Genomic DNA, 22966 nt, shown 5'->3' with positions numbered 1-22966 from the left:
AACTCTAAACACAAATGTTTTTTATAAACACCATAATTAGTAACGATTATCAACGGTAACGTGCAGTTTTCTTACTAACACGTCCTGAACGTCGTTCTTCATCTTCACATTTGGTCTCCGTCCTGTTGTTGTCTGGAGTGACGCAGTGGGGACCAAAACCTGCCTTCTCCAGTGGAGGAATATCTCTCAACTGCACTCGATTCCGTCTTAATCTATTTCCATTCGGCGTCTCAATGATGTAAGTTCTTGACTGGGGTTCATCACAGATCGATTTCACTTCTGCTGGTATCCAGACACGATTCGCTTGGACCTTCTGTCCAATTTGTAATTGTTTTCTAGTCTTGTCTCTTGACCGAATTGTCAAAATGTGCCTTCATACTCTGCTTACGCTCTTCAAGTTGCTCAAAGTTCCTCTGCCCTTGGTATGCCTTGTTCATGTCAAGGTTCGTGGGTAGAGGTGTCCGAATCTGTCTTCCAAACATCATCTCTGCCGGTGACGGTAACTTGGAATCAATCGGCGTAGTACGCAAGTTGAGTAAAGCTGCTGCTACTCTCTGTTCCGTTGTCAAGGACTTCACTGTTCGTACCATTCTCTCAACCAGTCCATTCGACTGAGGGTACCTAGGTGCACCTATTTTCTATGTTTCTAATGGGGTTGAGTGGAAAAGATAGATATACAAAATCATGAGAGGAATAGATCGGGTAGATGCACAAGAGTCTTTTACCCAGAGTAGGGGAATCGAGGACCAGAGGACATAGGTTCAAGGTGAAGGGGAAAAGATTTAATAGGAATCCGAGGGGTAACTTTTTCACACAGAGGGTGGTGGGTGTATGGAACAAGCTGCCAGAGGAGGTAGTTGAGGCTGGGACTATCCCATCGTTTAAGAAACAGTTGGACGGATACATGGATAGGACAGGTTTGGAGGGATATGGACCAAGCGCAGGCAAGTGGGACTAGGGTAGCTGGGACATTGTTGGCCTGTTTCCACACTGTATCAACCTATGCCTCTATAGATCAGCCACGATTAAATGGCAGAGTAGACTCGATGGGCTGAAACCTATGACATATGCATTAATGATCTGTGTGGGGAAATAGACAGGCCGTGTTTCGGGTCGGGACCCTTCTTCAGGCTGAGTCTGTTTACAGACCACCAAAGAGAAAACAGGCGTGGGGTCAGAGTTAAAGGTTTTTTTTGTTTCTATATTCCTGCCTGAACAACAGGATGCGAGTGAGGATCGGGCCTGCTGCCGCAGTGCAGTCATGTTTGCTCATGTTTACATTGAGGCAGCAACAACAGAGATAAAGGGTGATTAGCAGAAACTGCAAAGGAATTAGTCTGTGCAAAAGGCATTTAATTAACGGGCTCGCCTGGCCACGACGGCATTAGGCATCGTGTCCCTGGCCTTCAGCTCCTCGTAGGGGCAGAGGGACCTCCGTATGCCCAGGACTCCAGCCGCAGTTTAAACCTGGGCACGCAATATTAACTCACCAACATCACCGCTCTCAGACGCCTCCCTGACAGGCGACCAAGCCTCAAATACTTCAGACTTTACAGGCCCTTCGGCCCACCGAGTCCGCGCCGACCAGCGATCACCCCGCACACTAGCACCATCCTACACCCACACACCAGGGAACTATTTACAATTTTTACCGAAGCCAATCAACCTACAAAACCCGCATGTCGATGGAGCGTGGGAGGAAACCAGAGCACCTGGAGAAAACCCACGGGGAGAACGTACAAACTCCGTACAGACAGCGCCCGCGGCCAGGATGGAACCCGGGTCTCTGGTGCTGTAAAGCAGCAACTCTACCGCTGCGCCACCGTGCCGCCCCATATAATAATTGAATAGTAAGTAATTGGAGGCTTTTTTTTCCCCCTCTGACCTGCTCCCTGGGGTTAGATTAAACTGAGGATAAAATGGGGCATGGCACGGTGGCGCAGCGGTAGAGCGGCTGCCTTACAGGCCCAGAGACCCGGGCTCGATCCCGACTACGGGTGCTGTCTGTACGGAGTTTGTACGTTCTCCCTGTTAACCGCGCGGGTTTTCTCCGGGTGCTCCGGTTTCCTCCCACACTCCAAAGACGTGCCGCGGTGTCTGTAGGTTAATTTTCTTCTATAAAATTGTAAATTGTCCCTCGTGTGCAGGATAGTGCTAGTGTGTGGGGCGATCGCTGGACGGTGTGGACTCGGCGGGCTGACCGTCCTGTTTCCGCACAGGTTAAACTACACTACCCTGGAGGCCTGATGCACCCGTGACTTTGTAATCAATGGTCACAATTGTTCAAAGGAACTTTATTTGTCACGTGTGCAGAGGTACAGTGAAATTCATTTTTGTTTACAGTTCAGTACAAGTATCACTATACTTAAGCTCTTAGATACATCTTAGATAAGCATCTCAGATACAGCACAAGTGTATAGCAGTCGTGCACTGAGACAGTGTACAGAGTCGCCAGATTTGGCGCCATTTTCAAGTCCCAGTCGATGTAAGTGCAGGGGTCTTGATCTGACCGTGAAGGCCCGTTGCCCTGGCAACGTTGCAGGGTCGGCCTGGCCAAGCGTAGCCGTGGTGACCTCCGCCGCAGCTCCACCACCGCTGTAGGCCACGTGCAGTCCACGTCCCAAGATGAGTACCTCTGCAAAGTGTTGTCATTGAGTGCAGACTCCTCCCTGGTTTGGTAGCGCAAGACTGAAAGCAGTTGCCCGTCAGGCGGCGCGGTGGCGCGGCGGTAGAGTTGCTGCCTCACAGCGCCAGGGGCCCGAGTTCAATCCTGACTCAAGGTGCTGTCTGCACGGAGTTTGTCCGTTCTCCCTGTGACCCCGTGGGTTTTCTCCGGGAACTCCGGTTTCTCCCCACACTCCAAAATCGTACAGCTCTGTGGGTTAATTTGGCATTGGTAAAATGGTAAATTGTCTCTAGTGTGTCGGACAGTGCTAGTGTGCGGGGGATCGCTGGTCGGCACGGTCTCGGTGGGCCGAAGGTCCTGCCGCTTCCTTGCGGTCTTTCTAAAGTAAACTAAACTAAACTAAAGGTTCTGACTCAGGATGACATGGTAACCCTGAATGCAAGTGGGTCGTTGTGTGCTGCTGAAAGTCATGGAGTACTCACTGTTATCGACGAACACCATGGCAACGTTTCTGTTTCCCAAGCCTGACTGTCGCAAACAAACAAACACGGGTGGAATGATCCCCTTTGTAAAGCAGGCAGTTGTGACTGTTGCCCGCAGTTTGGTCAGTAACAGACTATGTCCTCTTGGCTTGAGGGGCTGCACGGTGGCGCAGCGGGTAGAGCTGCCGCCTCACAGCGCCAGAGACCCGCGTTCGATTCTGACCACGGGCGCCGTCTGCGCGGAGTGTGTGCGTTCTCCCCCGTGACCTGCGTGGGTTTTCTCCGGGTGCTCCGGTTTCCTCCCACATCCCAAAGACGTGCAGGTTTGTAGGTTAATTGGCTTCTCTAAATTGCCCCTAGCGTGTAGGATAGGGGTGATTGTGAGTCAACCCTGACTTGGTAGGCCGAAGTGCCTGTTTCCACGCTGCATCTCCAAAATAAACTAAGATAAAAGAGTGGTTTGTGGCAGGAATTGATGTGGAAACTGTATGGCGTGGAAGTGATGTGTAGTTGTGATCACAGAGACCCCTTGAGAATGTTGCATGAAATACACAGTGCTGGAGTAACTCAGCGGGTCAGGCAGCATCTCTGGAGAACATGGATTGGTGACGTTTCACAGGGTGCTGGAATAACTCAGCGGGTCAGGCAGCATCTCTGGAGAACATGGATAGGTGACGTTTCGGGTCGGGACCTTCTTCCAGATTTCTACCCCTTTCTACCGTCGGTCTGAAGAAGCGTCCCGACCTGAAACATCGCCCATCCTCGTCCCCCAGAGATGCTGCCTGCCCTGCTGAGTTACTCCAGCACTGTGAGTTCTTAAAAATATAAGACACAAAGTGCTGGAGCAACTCTGCGGGTCAGGCAGCCTCTCTGGAGAGAAGGAATGGGTGACGTTTCGGGTCACGGCCCTCCAGGCTTTGTTCCGCCCCACTCCTCTTTCAGCTTCCTTCCACCAACCTAGAACAGGAAGGATGTGGGGGCTTTGGAGATGGGGTGGGAAAGGTTTACCAGGGTGCTGCCTGGAATAGAGGGTATCAGCTAGAAGGAGAGTTTGGATTTAGATCTTTTTTTTTTAGATTTAGAGATACAGTGCGGAAACAGGCCCTTCGGCCCAGCGGGTCCGCGCCGCCCAGTGATCCCCGCACATTAACACTATCCTACACACACTAGGGACATTTTTTACATTTGCCCAGCCAATTAACCTACATACCTGAACGTCTTTGGAGTGTGGGAGGAAACCGAAGATTTCGGAGAAAACCCACGCAGGTCACGGGGAGAACGTACAAACTCTGTACAGACGGCGCCCGTAGTCAGGATCGACCCTGAGTCTCCGGCGCTGCATTCGCTGTAAGGCAGCAACTCTACCGCTGCACCACCGTGTCGATATTTTCTCTGGAGTTTTAGAGGCTGAGGGGAGCCTTTTAGTTTAGAGATTCAGCTCGCAAACAGGCCCTTCGGCCCACCGAGTCCGCGCTGACCAACGATCCCCGCACACTAACACTATCCCACACACACTAGGGACATTTTTACATTCCCGGAGAAAACCCACGCAGGTCACGGGGGGAACGTACAAAGTCCGTACAGACAAGCACCAGCCCGGGTCTCTGGTGCTGTGAGGCAGCAACTCTACCGCTGCGCCACCGTGCCAACGTGCTAAAGGAATGAGAGAACCTTTGTCTCAGGATGAGAATGTCAAAGACTGGAGAGCGTAGCTTTGACATGTGAGGGAGAAAGCTTAAAGGAGGACAGTTTTATTACACAGAGGGTGGTGGGTGCCTGGAATGTGCTGTTGGGGGTGGTGGTGGGAGGCAGATACGATAGTGGCGTTTAAGAGACTTTTAGATCGGCACATGGAAATGCAGGGATATGGAGGGATATGGATTCTGTGCAGGCAGACCTGATTAGTGTAATTTCACATAATCGTGGGCCAAAGTTCCTGTGCTGTCCACTATTTACATTACTATTCCGCATTGCAGTTTCCAAATTAAACTGCACAAGTAGGATTCTTTTCATATTCGGCACACACACCGTGGGCCAAAGGGCCTGTTCCTGTGCTGTCCTGTTCTGTAACATTGTGCGGGGGCAGCACGGTGGTGCAGCGATAGAGCTGCCGCCTCACAGCGCCAGAGACCTGGGTTCGATCCTGACCGCGGGGGCTGTCGGTACGGAGTTTGTACGTTCTCCCCGTGACCTACGTGGGGTTTTTTTTCCGGGCGCTCCGGTTTCCTCCCACACTCCAAAGACGTACAGGTTTGTCGGTTAATTTGCTTCGTTTAATGCGTAGGAAGGAACTGCAGATGCTGGTTTACACTGGCGATCGGCCCAAAACGCTGGAGTAACTCAGCGGGACAGGCAGCATCTCTGGAGAGAAGGAATGGGTGACGTTTCGGGTCGAGACCCTTCTCCGGACTCTTCAGGCTTGGTATCATTGTAAATTGTCCCCAGTGTGTGTCGGATAGCGCTAGTGTGCGGGGATCGCTGGTTGGCGTGGACCCGGTGGGCCGAAGGGCCTGTTTCTGCGCTGTATCTCTAAACTAAACTAATCTAAACTACCATGCCTTCCCATATTTAGTTTCCTACTGCCTCTTCTAACAGCAGACTCTTCTATCAGCAGTTTCCTGAGCCTGTATTGTGAACTATATTTATGTAATACAACACTGCATTAAATATAGGGATAATATTTCCTGAGCGGCAGATTAATAGGACTCACAGAGCTGTCATAATATTTGACCAAAGTATCATTTTATTTTGGACCACTGTCTAACCACTGCTTCTGTGATCCAAATCATCACTGGTTCAAAAACTATTTATCCATGGGAGGCTTAGTGACTGGTCCAGTGAACCAGAGATTGAGATGAATAAGATGTTGGAGAGGCTGCATGTTCAGCATTGGGCACCATGTTGTAGGAAAGATGGTGTCAAACTGGAAAGGGTGCAAAGAAGATCTTACGAGGACGTTGCCAGGACTTGTGCATGTGAGCTATCGGGAGAGGTGGACAGGCTTGGATGAGGGGGAGATCTTCTCGAGGTGTACAAAAGAATGGGAGGAATAGATTGGGTAGACGCACGGAGTCTCTTGTCCAGAGTAAGGGAATCGAGGACCAGAGGACATAGGTTTAAGGTGAGGGGGGGGGGGGAAGATTTAATAGGAACCTGAGGGGTAACTCATTCACGCAAAGGATGGTAGATGTATGGAACGAGCTGCCGGAGGAGGTAGTTGAGGCAAGTACAATCACACCATTTAAAAAATATTTAGATTTAGACAGGTACCAGGGCAGGACAGATTTAGAGGGATATGGACCAAGTGCAGGCTGGTGGGATTAGTGCAGATGGGACATATTTGCCGGTGTGGGCAAGTTGGGCCGAAGGGCCTGATTCCACGCTGCATGGGCGGCACGGTGGCGCAGCGGTAGAGTTGCTGCCTTACAGCGAATGCAGCGCCGGAGACTCAGGTTCGATCCTGACTACGGGCGCCGTCTGTACGGAGTTTGTATGTTCTCCCCATGACCTGCGTGGGTTTTCTCCGAGAATTTCGTTTTCCTCCCACACTCCAAAGAAGTACAGGTATGTAGGTTAGTTGGCTGGGCAAATGTAAAAATTGTCCCTAGTGGGTGTAGGATAGTGTTAGTGTGCGGGGATCGCTGGGCGGCGTGGACCCGGTGGGCCGAAGGGCCTGTTTCTGCGCTGTATCTCTAAATCTAAATCTAAATGACTCTATGACTCTATTTAAGATGTCGGTGTATTATTGTCATCTGTACCAAGTTACATATGATAATTAATTTTGCATTCAACAGTTTTGCATGCTATCTAACCAGATCAGATATACCATCAATAAATAGAATCAGGCCAAACTCAAATACAATAGGTGGAAGATGCAAAGTGCAGAATATAGTTCATAGCATTGAGTTTGAGTTTGAGCTTAGTTTATTGTCACGTGTACCAAGCCACAATCAAAAAGCTTCTGTTGCGTGCTAACCAGTCAGCAGAAAGACGATACCTGATTACAATCGAGCCGTTCACAGTGTGCAGATACAGGATAAAGGGAATAACGCGAATAACATTTAATGCAAGGTAAAGTCCGGTAAAGTCCGATCAAAGATAGCGCGAGGGTCTCCGGTGAGGTAGATAGTAGCTCAGGACCACTCTCTAGTTGCGGTAGGATGGTTCAGTTGCCTGATAACAGCTGTCCCTGAATCTGGAGGTGTTCGCTTTCACACTTCTGTACCTTTTGCCCCGTGGGAGAGACAGAAGAGGGAGTGGCCAGGGTGAAACGCTGTATCTCTGAACTAAGCTAAACTAAATTCAATAAATGGATTTACGAGAGATGCAAGGAACTGCAGATGCTGCTTTACAGAAAAAAGACATAGTGCTGGAGTCACTCAGCAGGTCAGGCAGCATTTCTGGAGAACGTGGATAGGTGATGTTTTTGTTTTGGGCCGGGGCGTTTCGAGTGGGACAGTGAATGGATCGAGTGGCTTATGTTGCTGAGGGATGTTGTACCTCTTGGATTAGAGGGTATTAGCCACAAGGAGAGGGCTGGACTGACTTGGATTGTTTTCTCCTTTAACGCTGGAGATTGTGGTTGAAGTATATAAAATTATGAGCGGCAGGGATAGGGGTAGACGGTCAGAACCTTTGTCAGAGGGTGGGAATATCCGGGGGGGATATGGAGGAGGTGGGGGTGGGGGGGAGAGTTGAGACATAAACAATAGTGGCATTTAAGAGATGTTTTGATAAAGTATATAAAACTACGGGTAGATGGGGTAGACTGTCAGAACCTTTTTTCCCAAGATGGAAATAACAAATTCTAGAGGGCACAGCTTTAAGGCAAGAGGGGCAAATTTTAAAGGGTGTGTGCAGGGGGCAAGTTTTTTTTTACACAGAGGGTGGTGGGGGTCTGGAACGTGCTGCCGGGGAAGGTGGTGGAGGCAGATACGATAGTGGCATTTAAGAGGCTTTTGGACAGGCTCATGGAAATGCAGGGAATGGAGGGATATGGATCATGTGCAGGCAGATAAGAGTTTGTCTTGGCATCATGTTTGGCACAGACATTGTGGGCCGAAGGGCCTGTTCCTGTACTGTACTGTTCCATGTAGGGATGCCAACTTCCTCCCCAGATAAGGGACAAAGTGTGACGTCACTGCCCCGCGCCCCAGTGACCTCACCCAGCCAGCGGCCACGCACTCCCGCTCCACAAATGGTGGCCGCCCGGGCCGGGAGCCGGGTTGCTACGCAACCTCCATTAGGCGGCACCCGGGCCTACGCTGTCCGGGACTACAGCGGCCCCCGGGCTACAGTGTCCGGGCCTACAGTGTCCGGGCCTACAGTGTCCGGGCCTACAGTGTCCGGGCCTACAGTGTCCGGGCCTACAGTGTCCGGGCCTACAGTGTGGGTCTTGCAGCTGGGTTTAGTTTAGTGTTTCACAATGTGCTGGAGTAACTCAGCTGGTCAGGCAGCATCTAGGAGAGAAGGAATAATGGGTGACGTTTCGGGTCGAGACCCATCTTCAGACTGATGTCAGGGGGGGGGTGGGACAAAGAAAGGATATAGGTGGAGAGAGGAAGATAGAGGGAGAACTGGGAAGGGGGAGGGGAAGAGAGGGACAGAGGAACTATCTAAAGTTAGAGAAGTCAATGTTCATACCTCTGGGCTGCAAGCTGCCCAAATTTAGTTTGGTTTAATTTAGTGTAGATTAGTTTAGAGACACAGCGCAGAAACAGGCCCTTTGGCCCACTGAGTCTATGCCATCCCGCGATCCCCACACACTTACACTACCCTGCACACACCGGGGACAATTTACAATTATACCAAAGCCAATTAACCTACAAAACCTGTACGTCTTTGGAGTGTGGGAGGAAACCGGAGCGCCCGGAGAAAACCCAAGCAGGTCACGGGGTGGGGTGGGGGGAGAGTACAAACTCCGTACTGACAGCCCCCGAGGTCAGGACGCGAGCTGGGTCTCTGGCGCGGTGAGGCAGCCACTGTGGCGTTGTGCCACTGCGCCGCCCTGTTGCAGTGGAGGTTGCCGAGATGTGTGCAGGCTGTGTGGGGGAGTGGAAAGACACTGTGTGCTGGCAGCTGACCAATACACTTCCCGTAAGAGCCGATCTGAGCTTCTGCCACGTGTGTTGTGTGTGATCCTGGGCGGGAGGGGAGGGGAGGGGTGGGGAGGGAATCCAATGATCATAGTGTTTGTCATATTGAAAGCACGAGATTCTTGGCATCACGTGGATGAGGACACGCAACTAAAAAAAAGGCAGGGCAGCCTGTTTGGAAAGATCCTGCTGTTTCGTCGTGCTTGCCCTGACTTTAATATTTCTCTTCTTTTTCAAAGCAGGCGTGTCCTCTCCTATGTATAGCCCTGCCTTCGTCCTCCCTCTCTCAAGTTCCCTCACATTGTTGTTAATGCAGAGTTGCTGATATACAAGAGAGTCCCGAGCCTTTCATTGCCAACTGTAGCGAAGCAGATCAATGACATTCTTACTTGCAGTGGCACAACTGGCCGGTAAACACACAGTCATTTAGTTTAGTTTGGAGATACAGCGCGGAAATAGGCCCTTCGGCCCACCTTGTGTAGGCCGACCAGCAATCCCTGTGCACTAACACCATCCTACACACACACACTGAGCCTTTAACAATGCGTTAAACGACAGTGTGGTGGTCACAGACTTTTATAATGTCATTGAGAATACAATCAGAAAAACTGCAGTGTAAATAGAGTTGTAGAGTCATAGAGTGATACAGTGTGGAAACAGGCCCTTTGGCCCAACTTACCCACACTGACCAACATGCCCCACCTACACTAACCCCACCTGCCTGCGTTTGGCCTATATCCGTCTAAACCTGTCCTATCCAAGTACCTGTCTAAATGTTTCCTAAACGTTGTGATAGTCCCTGCCTCAACTACCTCCTATGGCAGCTCGTTCCATACACTTACCACCATTTGTGTGAAGAAGTTACCCCCTGAGATTCCAATTAAATCTTTTCCCCTTCACCTTAAAGCTCTGGAGTTGTCGTTGCTACCTGTTATCATCTGCTCTGGACCCCTGTTGAGATGAAACGAGGCTGATTGCTAGCACACATGCCTACACCCATGATTGGCTCACGAGGGAGGAGCAGGAGGTTAGGTCACATACTTAGGACATGTTGGTGCCTGCAGAGTCAAATCCCTTCGGGAATGGAAGAGCAGGGCACACTGTGCACACTCCCTGCCCTTTCAAATAGGGTTGCCAACTTCCTCACTCCCAAATAAGGGACAAAGGGAGACGTCACCGCCCCGCGCCCCACGTGACCTCACCCAGCCAGCGGGAGCACGTGGCCGCTGGCTGGGTGAGGACACGTGGGGCGCGGGGCGGTGACGTCACCCTTTGTCCCTTATTTGGGAGTGAGGAAGTTGGCAACCCTACCAATACGGGACAAGGTCGGTCCCGTACAGGACAAACTAATTTAGCCCAAAATACAGGATGTTCCGGCTAATACGGGACAGTTGGCGACCCTAGTTTCAAACCTTCAGGCCATTTCCATTGTACTTTGTGGCTGTTATGTTACTTTAAATGTAGACACAATGTCCGACTAAATGCCTCTGAATTGTAATAATTATGTCTGATCCCACGACCTACCCTGACAGCGCGTTCCAGATATCAACCATTGTACCTGTACCTCACTTAGGGTTGCCAACTGTCCCGTATTAGCCGGGACATCCCATACTTTGGGCTAAATTAGTTTGTCCCGTACGGGACCTCCCTTATCCCATATTAGGTCAGGACGGCGCTGTAGGCCCGGACACTGTAGGCCCAGACTACTGTAACCCGGGGGCTGCTGTAGTCCCGGACAGTGTAGGCCCGGGCGCCGCATAAGAGAGGTTGCGTAGCAACCTGCCTCCCGGCCCGGGCGGCCGCCATTGGTGGAGCGGGAGCACGTGGCCGCTGGCTAGGTGAGGTCACGTGGGGCGCGCGGTGACGTCACCCTGTCCCGTATTTGGGAGTGAGAAAGTTAGCAACCCTTACCTCACTGTACATGCGCATATGACAATAAACTAGACTCAAGAAACAGTTGGCAGCACAGTGGCGCAGCGGTAGAGCTGCTGCCTTACAGCACCAGAGACCCGGGTTCCATCCTGACTACAGATGCGGTCTCTACAGATTTTGTATGTTCTCCCGTGACCGTGTGGACTTTCTCCGGGTGCTCCGGTTTCCTCCCATATTCCAAACACGTGCAAGTTTGTAGGTTAATTAGCTTTGGTAAAGTTTGGAAACTGTCCCTAGTGTGTGTATGGGACAGCATTAGTGTATGGTGTATGGGGATCACTGGTTGGCGAGGACTCAGTGGGCCAAAGGGCCTGTTTCCATGCTGTATCTATAAACTAAATTAAACTAAACTAAACTAAATCTTGCAGGTCAGATGCATGCTCAGTTCATAGGTTCATACGTCAGAGGACCAGAATTAGGCCATTCGGCCCATCAAGTCTTCTCTGCTATTCAATCATGGCTGATCTATTTTTCTCGATCAACCCCATTCTCCTGCCTTCTCCCCATAAACCTTTGACATCCTTACTAATTAAGAATCTGGTAATCTCCGCTTTAAAACTACCCAATGACTTGGCCACCACCGCCGTCTGTGGCAGTTAATTCCACACATTCACCACCCTCTGACTAAAGACATTCCCCCTCATCTCCTTTCCAAAGGTGCGCCGGTTCATGGAAGAACAGGTTAACATGGTGTCAGCGCTACCTCTGCTGCTCCCTAGTGTTCTCTCTGCCTCACTGCACCACATTCACCACAACATGACGTCATGTTGGTCCTTGGGAGTCTCTTTGGCTCAGGCTTGTTATCTGAAACCTTCGGGAAGAAATGTTGATGCAGAGGATTTGAGCATTTGTTTTAACCCCTTGATAATGATTGATTACCGTGCAGCTTGTAACATGTCAGCCACAGGCAGGTGCCATCTTTAGAGGCTACTAAACACTTCAGGGCATCGGTTTTGTCTCTGTACTATTATCGTTTGGTTTTGTGTGTGTGCGTGTGTGTGTGAGTGTGTGTGGCGTGTGTGTGCGTGTGCGTGTGTGTGGGTGCGTGTGTGTGTGGGTGCGTGTGTGTGTGTGGGTGCGTGTTTGTGGGTGTGGCGTGTATGCGCGCCTGTGTATATGTAATATATATGATTAATGAATAAAAAAGATAAATAAATATAAATAAGCAAGAATATATGTGTGGGTGTGCGTGTGTGTATATATGTGTAATATATATATGTGTGTGTATACATACTGAACTAATTTCGCGTTTATTAAATTGTTTACAGAGTACTATGTTTACATTTGCTGTTGGAAGGTACTGCAGATGCTGGTTTAAACCAAAGATAGACACAAAAAGCTGGAGTAACTCAGTGGGTCAGAGAGTATCTCTGGAGAGAAGGAAGAGGTGGCGTTTTGGGTCGGGACTCTTCTTCAGGTTTTTGTGTCTATCTTATGTTGACACATTCTGTTGTGCTGCTGCAAGTTATAATTTCGTGGTTCTATCTGGGACAAACGACAATCAAACACTCTTGACTGTTGATTCTTTACAATCAGCATTTGAAAGAGTGTGGACGTCAGCATCTTATGTGTGCTCTCGTTTCCCTGGTCTTTACCCTTTTCTCTATTTTTTTTCCTTTTCAAGTATAAACCTGTTATTCTTTTGAGAGTTTATCTTTGAATCTGCTTCCACTCTTTCCACTTAGAACATAGAACAGTGCAACACAGTGCGCCACAGTGGTGCAGCGGGTAGAGCTGCTGCCTCACAGCGCCAGAGTCACGGGTTCGATCCCGACCTTGGGTGCTGTCTGTGTGGAGTTTGCACGTTCGTCCTGTGACCGTGTGGGTTTCCTCCGGGTGCTCCGGTTTCCCACATCATCCCAAAGATGTGCAGGTTTGTAAGTTTAATTTAGTTTAGTTCAGAGAAACAGGCTCGAAACATGCCGTTTGGCTCATGAGACCACGCTAATTCTAACCTACTCACCAGGGACTATTTACAGAAGCCAATTCACCTTAAACCTATGTCCTCCGGCTCTTGAGGGCATGTGAACAACGTTGGGGATGTTGGCGTGGCCAAGGGTGCCGGTATTGGTACCCAACAAGTAGATTTGTCAAGAGCGTTTAATTGTCATTAGTACAGAAAATGGAACAATGAAGAAAAAGAAGTCCCAGCCTGAAATGTCGCCTGTCCATTTTTCCAGAGATGTTGCCTGACACGCTGGGTTACTCCAGCACTTTGTGTCTTTCTTCAGTACAGACCAGCGCCTGCAGTTCCTTCGCACACCAAGAACCTCGTACTGGCAGCAGCACGACAGTCCTGCAAACAGAGGACTTATAGATTACACAATAAACAAAACAAAGCTTTAATAAAGGGTGTCAGGGGTTATGGGGAGAAGGCAGGAGAATGGGGTTGAGAGAGAAAGATAGAGCAGCCATGATTGAATGAATCAACACATTATTGTCACATGTGAAGTTATAAGGTCACATGTGATATGAGTAGAATTAGGCCATTCGACCTATCAAGTCTACTCCGCCATTCAATTGTGGCTGACCTATCTCTCCCACCTAACCCCATTCTCCTGCCTTCTCCCCATAACCTCTGACACCCGCACTAATCAAGAATCTATCTATCTCTGCCTTAAAAATATCCACTGACGGCCTCCACAGCCTTCTGTGGCAAAGAATTCCACAGATTCACCACCCTCTGACTAAAGAAATTTCTCCTCATCTCTTTCATTAAAGAACGTCTTTTAATTCTGAGGCTATGACCTCCAGTCCTAGACTTTCCCACTAGTGGAAACATCGTCTCCACATCCACTCTCTCCAAGTCTTTCACTATTCTCTATGTTTCAATGAGGTCCCCCTTCGTTCTTCTAAATTCCAGCGAGTACAGGCCTAGTGCCGACAAACGATCGTCATCGGTTAACCTACTCATTCCTGGGATCATTCTTGTAAGCCAGTTCACAGTGAAATTCTTTGTTTTGCATACCCAACACTTACAACCCAACAGTATGAACATTTAATTCTCTAATTTTCCGTAACCTCCCACAACAACCTCCCCTCCCACTACCCTTTCTCGCACACACCCACCCACCTGTACCTGCACTTACTTCTCCTCTCCCCCTCCACCCACATTCCTTCCTCTAGCTTCACAATTTGCAACTCTTCAATCCTTTTGTCTCACACCTTTTGTTTTAATCTCTGGCCTCTGTCCAACCATTTGCCCATTAAAAAAAAAAACACCCTTGCTCATATTCACCTACTACCTGCCCCTCCTCTCTCCCAGCTTAATGGCAGAGTGGACTCGATGGGCCGAATAGCCTACTGCTACTCCTCTGACTTATGAACGTGTGCAATGGTCAGCAACTGGGAGATCCAGCAGGGCTGGGACTAGTATACAGCCTCAAAACCACCTCCATTATACAGTGAGACTCCAATCCTCCGCTATTTGATTGTGACTAAGCACTGCCTCACTGTATAAACATTTATTGTGGTCTCTTCCCACTCACCAAAGCTCCAGTCATAGAGTCCTACAGCCCTTTAGAAACAGGCCCTTTAGCCCAACCTGTCCACACCGACCAACATGTCCCATCTTGTCCCTCCCTCACCCTAATCGTTGTACTAGTTTCACTGTCGTCATGTGGAGTTCCACTGTCTGCATTAACTCGATATCGCCCATCCCACAGCCAACAATGCACCATTGTGGGCTCCCCATTTCCTTGATTAACGTTGGTTTCTGCGTATCTTCCATTCCTTTGTCCTAAGTACTGTTTCTATCTCTCGTTCCCCTCTCCTCTGAATCTCCGTCTGAAGAAAGGACTCGACTAGAAACGTCACCTATTCCTTTTCTCCAGAGATGCTGCCTGACCTGCTGAGTTACTCCAGCTATTTGTGTATGTCCCATCAACATTAGTCCCACCTGCCTGCATTTGGCCCATATCCCTCTAAACCTGACCTACCTGTCTAAATGCTTCTTAAACATTACAATAGTCCCAGCCTCAACTACCTCCTCCGGCAGTTTGTTCCAAACACCCACCACCCTTTGTGTGAAAATGTTATCCTGAAGATTCCTATTAAATCTTTTCCCCTTCACCTTAAACCTATGTCCTTATAGGTGATCTTATAGAGGTGTATAAAATCATGAGAGGAATAGATTGGGTAGATATACAGAGTCCCTTGCCCAGAGTAGGGGAATGAAGGACCAGAGGACATAGGTTTAAGGTGAAGAGAAAAGATTTAATAGGAAACTTTTTCACACAAAGGGTGGTGGGTGTATGGAACAAGCTGCCTGAGGAGGTAGTTGAGGCAGGGACTAGCCCATCGTTTAAGAAACAGTTAGACAGGGACATGGATAGGACAGGTTTGGAGGGATATGGACCAAATGCAGGCAAGTGGGAATAGTGTAGCTGGGACATGTTGGCCGATGTGGGCAACTTGGGCCGAAGGGCCTGTTTCCACACTGTATCACTCTATGACTCTGTGTGGTCGATTCTCGATTCCCCTACTCTGGGCAAGAGACTCTGTATGTCTCCCCGATCTATTCCTCTAATGATTTTACACGCATGGTCTCTTCTCCAAAGTGAAGGAAGATCTCCTTACACTTGTTCCCTGACACCTTGACGGCAGATCAGAGGGGATTGATGAGATTGTCTGCCTTTAATGCCAGAAAACTGTCAGCACAAGAACAGCATGAAATGTAACTAAAACAGCACAAAATACCGGTATTGGCGAGATGCTCGTACTCTGAGCTGCCCTGTAACTTCAAACCATAATAGATGTCGGCTCTTTTAAATTGGCCGCCACTGATTGAGATCCAGCACAGATGATTGTAGAAGCCGCCGATCATGAATAATTCGAAGATAAAGTCTGAGCAGCGATTATTGCGTTGGAGGAGAACACAGGGTCATAGAGCCATACAGCGTGGGAACAGGCCCTTCGGCCCAACTTGCACACGCCGACCAACATGCCCCACTTACATTTGTCATGTTGGGCAGCACAGTGGCGCAGCGGTAGAGTTGCTGCCTTACAGCGCCGGAGACCCGAGTTCGCTCTTGACCACGGGTGCTGTCTGTACAGAGTTTGTACGTTCTCCCCGTGACCACGTGGGTTTTCTCCAGGTGTTCCGGTTTCCGCCCACACTCCAAAGACGTACAGATTTGCAGGTTGATTGGCTTTGGAAAATTGTACTTTATCCCTCGTGTGTAGGATAGTGCTGATGCGTGGGGATTGTTGGTCGGTATGGACTCGATGGGCCGAAGGGCCTTTTTCCGGGCCTCTTCTGAAGTTTAAAGTCATCTCTCTCTGTTTTCATGTAGAAGCCAATTATTTATCAGGCTTTATTTGACCTCACTGTTATATCTTTGCACAAAATCTATGCCATGTGGATGGGTTCATTATATTTATGTATGGTCTTTTCTTTGACTGGTTAGCAATGAAACAAAAGCTTTTCACTGTACCTCGGTACATGTGACAATGGTAAACTAAACCACATGGCTTTTATGCTTCATGAATCATTTGTCTACTAGTTTCACTGTTGTCCTGCTTAGTTTCACTGTTGGTCTCACTCATTATCACCTTCTGCACAGCCAACAATGGACCATTGTGGGCTCTATCTTTCCTTGATCACCTTCGCAAGCTTTTGATTTGTCCTTTAGCATAACTCATTCATTTGTTCTTTATACCTTTCCATAGCTCTAGTTTCCCTCTCCCCTGACTCTCAGTCTGAAGAAGGGTCTCGACCCGAAACGTCACCCATTCCTTCTCTCCAGAGGTGCTGCCCGTCCCGCTGAGTTACTCCAACCTTTTTTGTATCTATCTTCTTTGCTATTTGACTTTATTGATTCGGAATGATCAGGGTTTGACTTTTTCAGTTTTTGTATTTTTACATCGGTTGGGGTTTGTCTTTAAGATTTTCTGCAAAAATGAACTATTTTGATTATTTAAGATGCAGAAATTCGCTCTTGAAATGTGCATCTTCGCCATGCATCTTAAATAAGCAAATATGGTTCATACCAGGGTCACTCAAGACGCATAGACTCTCAGACTCCATGAAGCAGGATTAAATTGGAATTGGCAAAAGTAACAAATGCAGACGACTTAAGACTTTAATTAAATCTTCAACCCATTCAGGCAGCAAGCAGTTAGTTGCAAACACATTTTAGTCTTTCACCCAATTTCCACCCAAGCCTCTGGTCTCTCTCCTTGCTGATAGGGGTGGAGCAACAGTAGAGTTGCTGCCTCACAGCGCCGGAGGCCTGGGTTTGATCCCAGCTACGGGTGCTGTCTCTATGGAGCTCTTACGTTCTCCCTGCGGGTAATCTGTTTTGTAATCGGGTGATCGATCGGCTTGTACTCGCTGGAATTTAGAAGATTGAGGGGGGATCTTATAGAAACTTACAAAATTCTTAAGGGGTTGGACAGGCTAGATGCAGGAAGATTGTTCCCGATGTTGGGGAAGTCCAGAACAAGGGGTCACAGTTTTGAGGATAAGGGGGAAGTCTTTTAGGACCGAGATGAGAAAGTTTTTTTTCACACAGAGAGTGGTGAATCTGTGGAATTCTCTGCCACAGAAGGTAGTTGAGGCCAGTTGATTGGCTATATTTAAGAGGGAGTTAGATGTGGCCCTTGTGGCTAAAGGGATCAGGGGGTATGGAGAGAAGGCAGGTACGGGATACTGAGTTGGATGATCAGCCATGATCATATTGAATGGCGGTGCAGGCTCGAAGGGCCGAATGGCCTACTCCTGCACCTATTTTCTATGTTTCTATGTTTTTTTCCCACTTTCCAATAGACGTGCTGGTTAATTGGCCATGGTAAAAATAGTTAATTATCCCTAGTGTGTAGGATAGTGCTAGTGTACTATCACTGGTCGGCACGGACTCAGTGGGCCGAAGGGCCTATTTCCGCATTGCGTCTCTAAAGTCAAAATTACAGAAATACCGTTGATCAGTGGAGAGATAAAGGTGGTCAGTTTTCTGTTGCAGCATCTTGAAAGATGTGTATTGCAATGAATGAAAGCACAGATTCCACATAATTGATATTTATTGTCTGCATTTCACAAAATGCTGGAGTAACTCAGCAGGTCAGGCAGCATCTCAGGAGAGAAGGAATGGGTGACGTTTCGGTTCGAGACCCTTCTTCAGTCTGAAGAAGGGTCTCGACCCGAAACGTCACCCATTCCTTCTCTCCTGAGATGCTGCCTGTCCCGCTGAGTTGCTCCGGCTTTTTGTGTCTATCTTCGGTTTAAACCAGCATCTGCAGTTCCTTCCGACACAATTCCTGGTCGGACTTTGGAAGAAAGCAGATTTTGTTTTATAGTTTGCCGTCTGTTAAAGCTGAGAATTCAAGCTCTGGGTACGATCCAGGTTTACAGCGGCTTGGCCTGGTAGAGCCACTGCCTCACAGCGCCAGAGACCCGGGTTCGATCCTGACCTCGGGTGCTGTCTGTGTGGAGTTTGCACTTTCTTCCTGGGAGTTTCCTCCGGGTGCTCCGGTTTCCTCCCACATCCCAAAGACGTGCGGATTTGTCAAGTCAAGTCAAGTCATGTCAAGTAAAGTCAAGTCAATTTTATTTGTATAGCACATTTAAAAACAACCCACGTTGACCAAAGTGCTGTACATCTGATTAGGTACTAAGGAAAAAATGAAACATACAGTAGCACGCAAACATAACAGCACATACAAAACAGTTCACAGCGCCTCCTCAATGAGCCTCAAACGCTAGGGAGTAGAAATAGGTTTTGAGCCTGGACTTAAAGGAGTCGATGGAGGGGGCAGTTCTGATGGGGAGAGGGATGCTGTTCCACAGTCTAGGAGCTGCAACCGCAAAAGCGCGGTCACCCCTGAGCTTAAGCCTAGACCGCGGGATAGTGAGTAGCCCCAAGTCGGCCGACCTGAGGGACCTGGAGTTAGAGTGGTGGGTTAGAAGATTTTTGATGTAGGGGGGGGAATGTCCATTTAGGGCTTTATATGTGAATAGGAGGAGCTGTGGGTTCATTTGTGGGTTCATCAGCCTCTGTAAGCTGACCCCAAGTGTGTGGTAATGGATGAGAAAATGGGATAACATAGAACTAAGTGTGAACGGGTGATCAATGGTTGACGCAGACTTGATGGGCTAAAGGGCCTGTCTCCACACGGCATCATTATCTTAAACTACATTACCTGAAAGTCCCTGTCCCCTGACTCTCAGTCTGAAGAAGGGCCTCGATTCGAAATGTCACCCATTACTTCTGTCCAGAGATGCTTCCTGTTCTGCTGAGTTGCTCCAGCACTTTGCGTCTATCTTCGGTGTAAACCAGCATCTGCAGTTCCTTCCTACACATAACCTGTGACCATATGGGTTTCCTCTGGTTTGCTCCCACATCCCAAAGATGTGTGGGATTGTTCAGTTCAGTTTAGTTTATTGTCATGTGTACCATCCAGACAATCAGAGATTAGTCCTGAGCTCCTATCTACCTTATAGGAGACCCTCGGACTATCTTTGATCGGACTTTACTGGCTTTAACTGGCACTATACATTTTTCACGTTATTCCCTTCATCATGTATCTGTGCACTGCGAATGGCTCGATTGTAATCATGTCTTGTCTTTCCGCTGGATGGTTAGCACAAAACAAAAGCTTTTTGCTGTACACGTGACACTAAACTAAACTCAATAAACTCAATAAACACTGGGGATAAACACAAAATGCTGGATTAACTCAGCGGGACAGACAGTATCTCTGGAGAGAAGGAATGGGTGACGTTTCGGCTTGAGACCATTCCTTCTCTCCAGAGATGCTGCCTGTCCCGCTGAGTTACTCCAGCATTTTGTGTCTTATCTACGGTGTAAGCCAGCATCTGCAGTTCCTTCCTACTCAATAAACACTGATACTCCAATGAGTATCATTGGAGCTTCAGTCTGAAGAAGGGTCTTGACCCAAAACGTCACCCATTCCTTCTCTCCCGAGATGCTGCCTGACCCGCTGAGTTACTCCAGCATTTTGTGAATAAATACCTTCGATTTGTACCAGCATCTGCAGTTATTTTAGACAATAGACAATAGACAATAGGTGCAGGAGTAGGCCATTCAGCCCTTCGAGCCAGCACCGCCATTCAATGCGATCATGGCTGATCACTCTCAATCAGTACCCCGTTCCTGCCTTCTCCCCATACCCCCTCATTCCGCTATCCTTAAGAGCTCTATCCAGCTCTCTCTTGAAAGCATCCAACGAACTGGCCTCCACTGCCTTCTGAGGCAGAGAATTCCACACCTTCACCACTCTCTGACTGAAAAAGTTCTTCCTCATCTCCGTTCTAAATGGCCTACCCCTTATTCTTAAACGGTGGCCCCTTGTTCTGGACTCCCCCAACATTGGGAACATGTTTCCTGCCTCTAATGTGTCCAATCCCCTAATTATCTTATACGTTTCAATAAGATCCCCCCTCATCCTTCTAAATTCCAGTGTATACAAGCCTAATTGCTCCAGCCTTTCAACATACGACAGTCCCGCCATTCCGGGAATCAACCTAGTGAACCTACGCTGCACGCCCTCAATAGCAAGAATATCCTTCCTCAAATTTGGAGACCAAAACTGCACACAGTACTCCAGGTGCGGTCTCACCAGGGCCCGGTACAACTGTAGAAGGACCTCTTTGCTCCTATACTCAACTCCTCTTGTTATGAAGGCCAACATTCCATTAGCTTTCTTCACTGCCTGCTGTAGCTGCATGCTTCCTTTCAGTGACTGATGCACTAGGACACCCAGATCTCGTTGAACATCCCCTCTTCCTAACTTGACACCATTCAGATAATAATCTGCCTTTCTATTCTTACTTCCAAAGTGAATAACCTCACACTTATCTACATTAAACTGCATCTGCCATGTATCCGCCCACTCACACAACCTGTCCAAGTCACCCTGCAGCCTTATTGCATCTTCCTCACAATTCACACTACCCCCCAGCTTAGTATCATCTGCAAATTTGCTAATGGTACTTTTAATCCCTTCATCTAAGTCATTAATGTATATCGTAAATAGCTGGGGTCCCAGCACCGAACCTTGCGGTACCCCACTGGTCACTGCCTGCCATTCCGAAAGGGACCCATTTATCCCCACTCTTTGCTTTCTGTCTGTCAACCAATTTTCTATCCATGTCAGTACCCTACCCCCAATACCATGTGCTCTAATTTTGCCCACTAATCTCCTATGTGGGACCTTGTCGAAGGCTTTCTGAAAGTCGAGGTACACCACATCCACTGACTCTCCCCTGTCAATTTTCCTAGTTACATCCTCAAAAAATTCCAGTAGATTTGTCAAGCATGATTTCCCCTTCGTAAATCCATGCTGACTCGGAATGATCCTGTTACTGCTATCCCAATGCTCAGCAATTTCGTCTTTTATAATTGACTCCAGCATCTTCCCCACCACTGATGTCAGACTAACTGGTCTATAATTACCCATTTTCTCTCTCCCTCCTTTCTTAAAAAGTGGGATAACATTTGCTATCCTGCAATCCACAGTAACTGATCCTGAATCTATAGAACATTGAAAAATGATCTCCAATGCTTCCACTATTTCTAGAGCCACCTCCTTAAGTACCCTGGGATGCAGACCATCAGGCCCTGGGGATTTATCAGCCTTCAGTCCCATCAGTCTACCCAAAACCATTTCCTGCCTAATGTGGATTTCCTTCAGTTCCTCCATCACTCTAGGTTCTCCGGCCCCTAGAACATTTGGGAGATTGTGTGTATCCTCCTCAGTAAACACAGATCCAAAGTAACGGTTTAACTCGTCTGCCATTTCTTTGTTCCCCATAATAAATTCCCCTGCTTCTGTCTTCAAGGGACCCACATTTGCCTTGACTATTTTTTTCCTCTTCACGTACCTAAAAAAACTTTTGCTATCCTCCTTTATATTATTGGCTAGTTTACCCTCGTACCTCATCTTTTCTCCCCGTATTGCCTTTTTAGTTAACTTTTGTTGCTCTTTAAAAGAGTCCCAATCCTCTGTCTTCCCACTCTTCTTTGCTATGTTATACTTCCTCTCCTTAATTTTTATGCTGTCCTTGACTTCCCTCGTCAGTCACAGGTGTCTTTTACTCCCCTTAGAGTCTTTCCGCCTCTTTGGGATAAATTGATCCTGCAACCTCTGCATTATTCCCAGGAATACCTGCCATTGCTGTTCTACCGTCTTCCCTGCTAGGGCCTCCTTCCAGTCAATTTTGGCCAGCTCCTGCCTCATGCCTCTGTAATCCCCTTTGCTATACTGTAATACCGACACTTCCGATTTTCCCTTCTGCCTTTCCATTTGCAGAGTAAAACTTATCATGTTGTGATCACTGCCTCCTAATGGCTCTTTTACCTCTAGTCCCCTTATCAGATCAGGATCATTACACAACATTAAACAAAAAGAAGTGAATTTTCATCTGAACCCATCTCACTAACCTGCGGCCAGTTCCTCTTTGGTTGACCAATGTGTTGTGAACTCTGCTTCCTGTGTGTGTTTGCTTCCAGACTTTGAAAAGGAAAGAGAAGGAATATGAGCAGGAGATGGAGCGGCTTGCGAGGGAGAAGATTGCCTCACAGCATCAGCTAGCGGAGCTGAAGAAGGAGCTGGGCCAGCGTATGGATATTATTGAAGTGGATCGCATTCTCCGTCAGGCAGTGCAACTGGAGGACGATCAATGTTCTACCTCAACTGCCTCCGGTAAGCCTTGGCTCAACGCACCGAATGCCACGACAGTGGGTCGTGTGGCCCTTCACCTTGGGCGGCACGGTGGCGCAGCAGTAGAGTTGCTGCCTCACAGCACAAGAGACCCAGGGTCGATCCTGACCACGGGTGCTGTCTGTGCGGAGTTTGTACGCTCTCCCCGT

The 22966-nt window shown here is 48.4% G+C and overlaps 1 protein-coding gene across 1 annotated transcript in view; it reads left to right on the top strand.

Moving 5' to 3' along the window:
• The window catches only part of mnta (MAX network transcriptional repressor a), a 124198-nt gene that overhangs the window by 96651 nt on the left and 4581 nt on the right, over positions 1–22966 (top strand). The window contains exon 5 of the mRNA XM_078422090.1: positions 22607–22799. Coding sequence (XP_078278216.1) covers positions 22607–22799 — 193 coding nt within the window. The remainder of the gene's footprint in view (positions 1–22606; positions 22800–22966) is intronic.

This window comes from Rhinoraja longicauda, chromosome 26 (assembly GCF_053455715.1).
Source record: "Rhinoraja longicauda isolate Sanriku21f chromosome 26, sRhiLon1.1, whole genome shotgun sequence".
In the NCBI taxonomy this organism is placed as follows: domain Eukaryota; kingdom Metazoa; phylum Chordata; class Chondrichthyes; order Rajiformes; family Arhynchobatidae; genus Rhinoraja; species Rhinoraja longicauda.
Note: the sequence above shows the minus strand (reverse complement) of the source record. Positions and strands in the feature narration are given on the sequence as shown.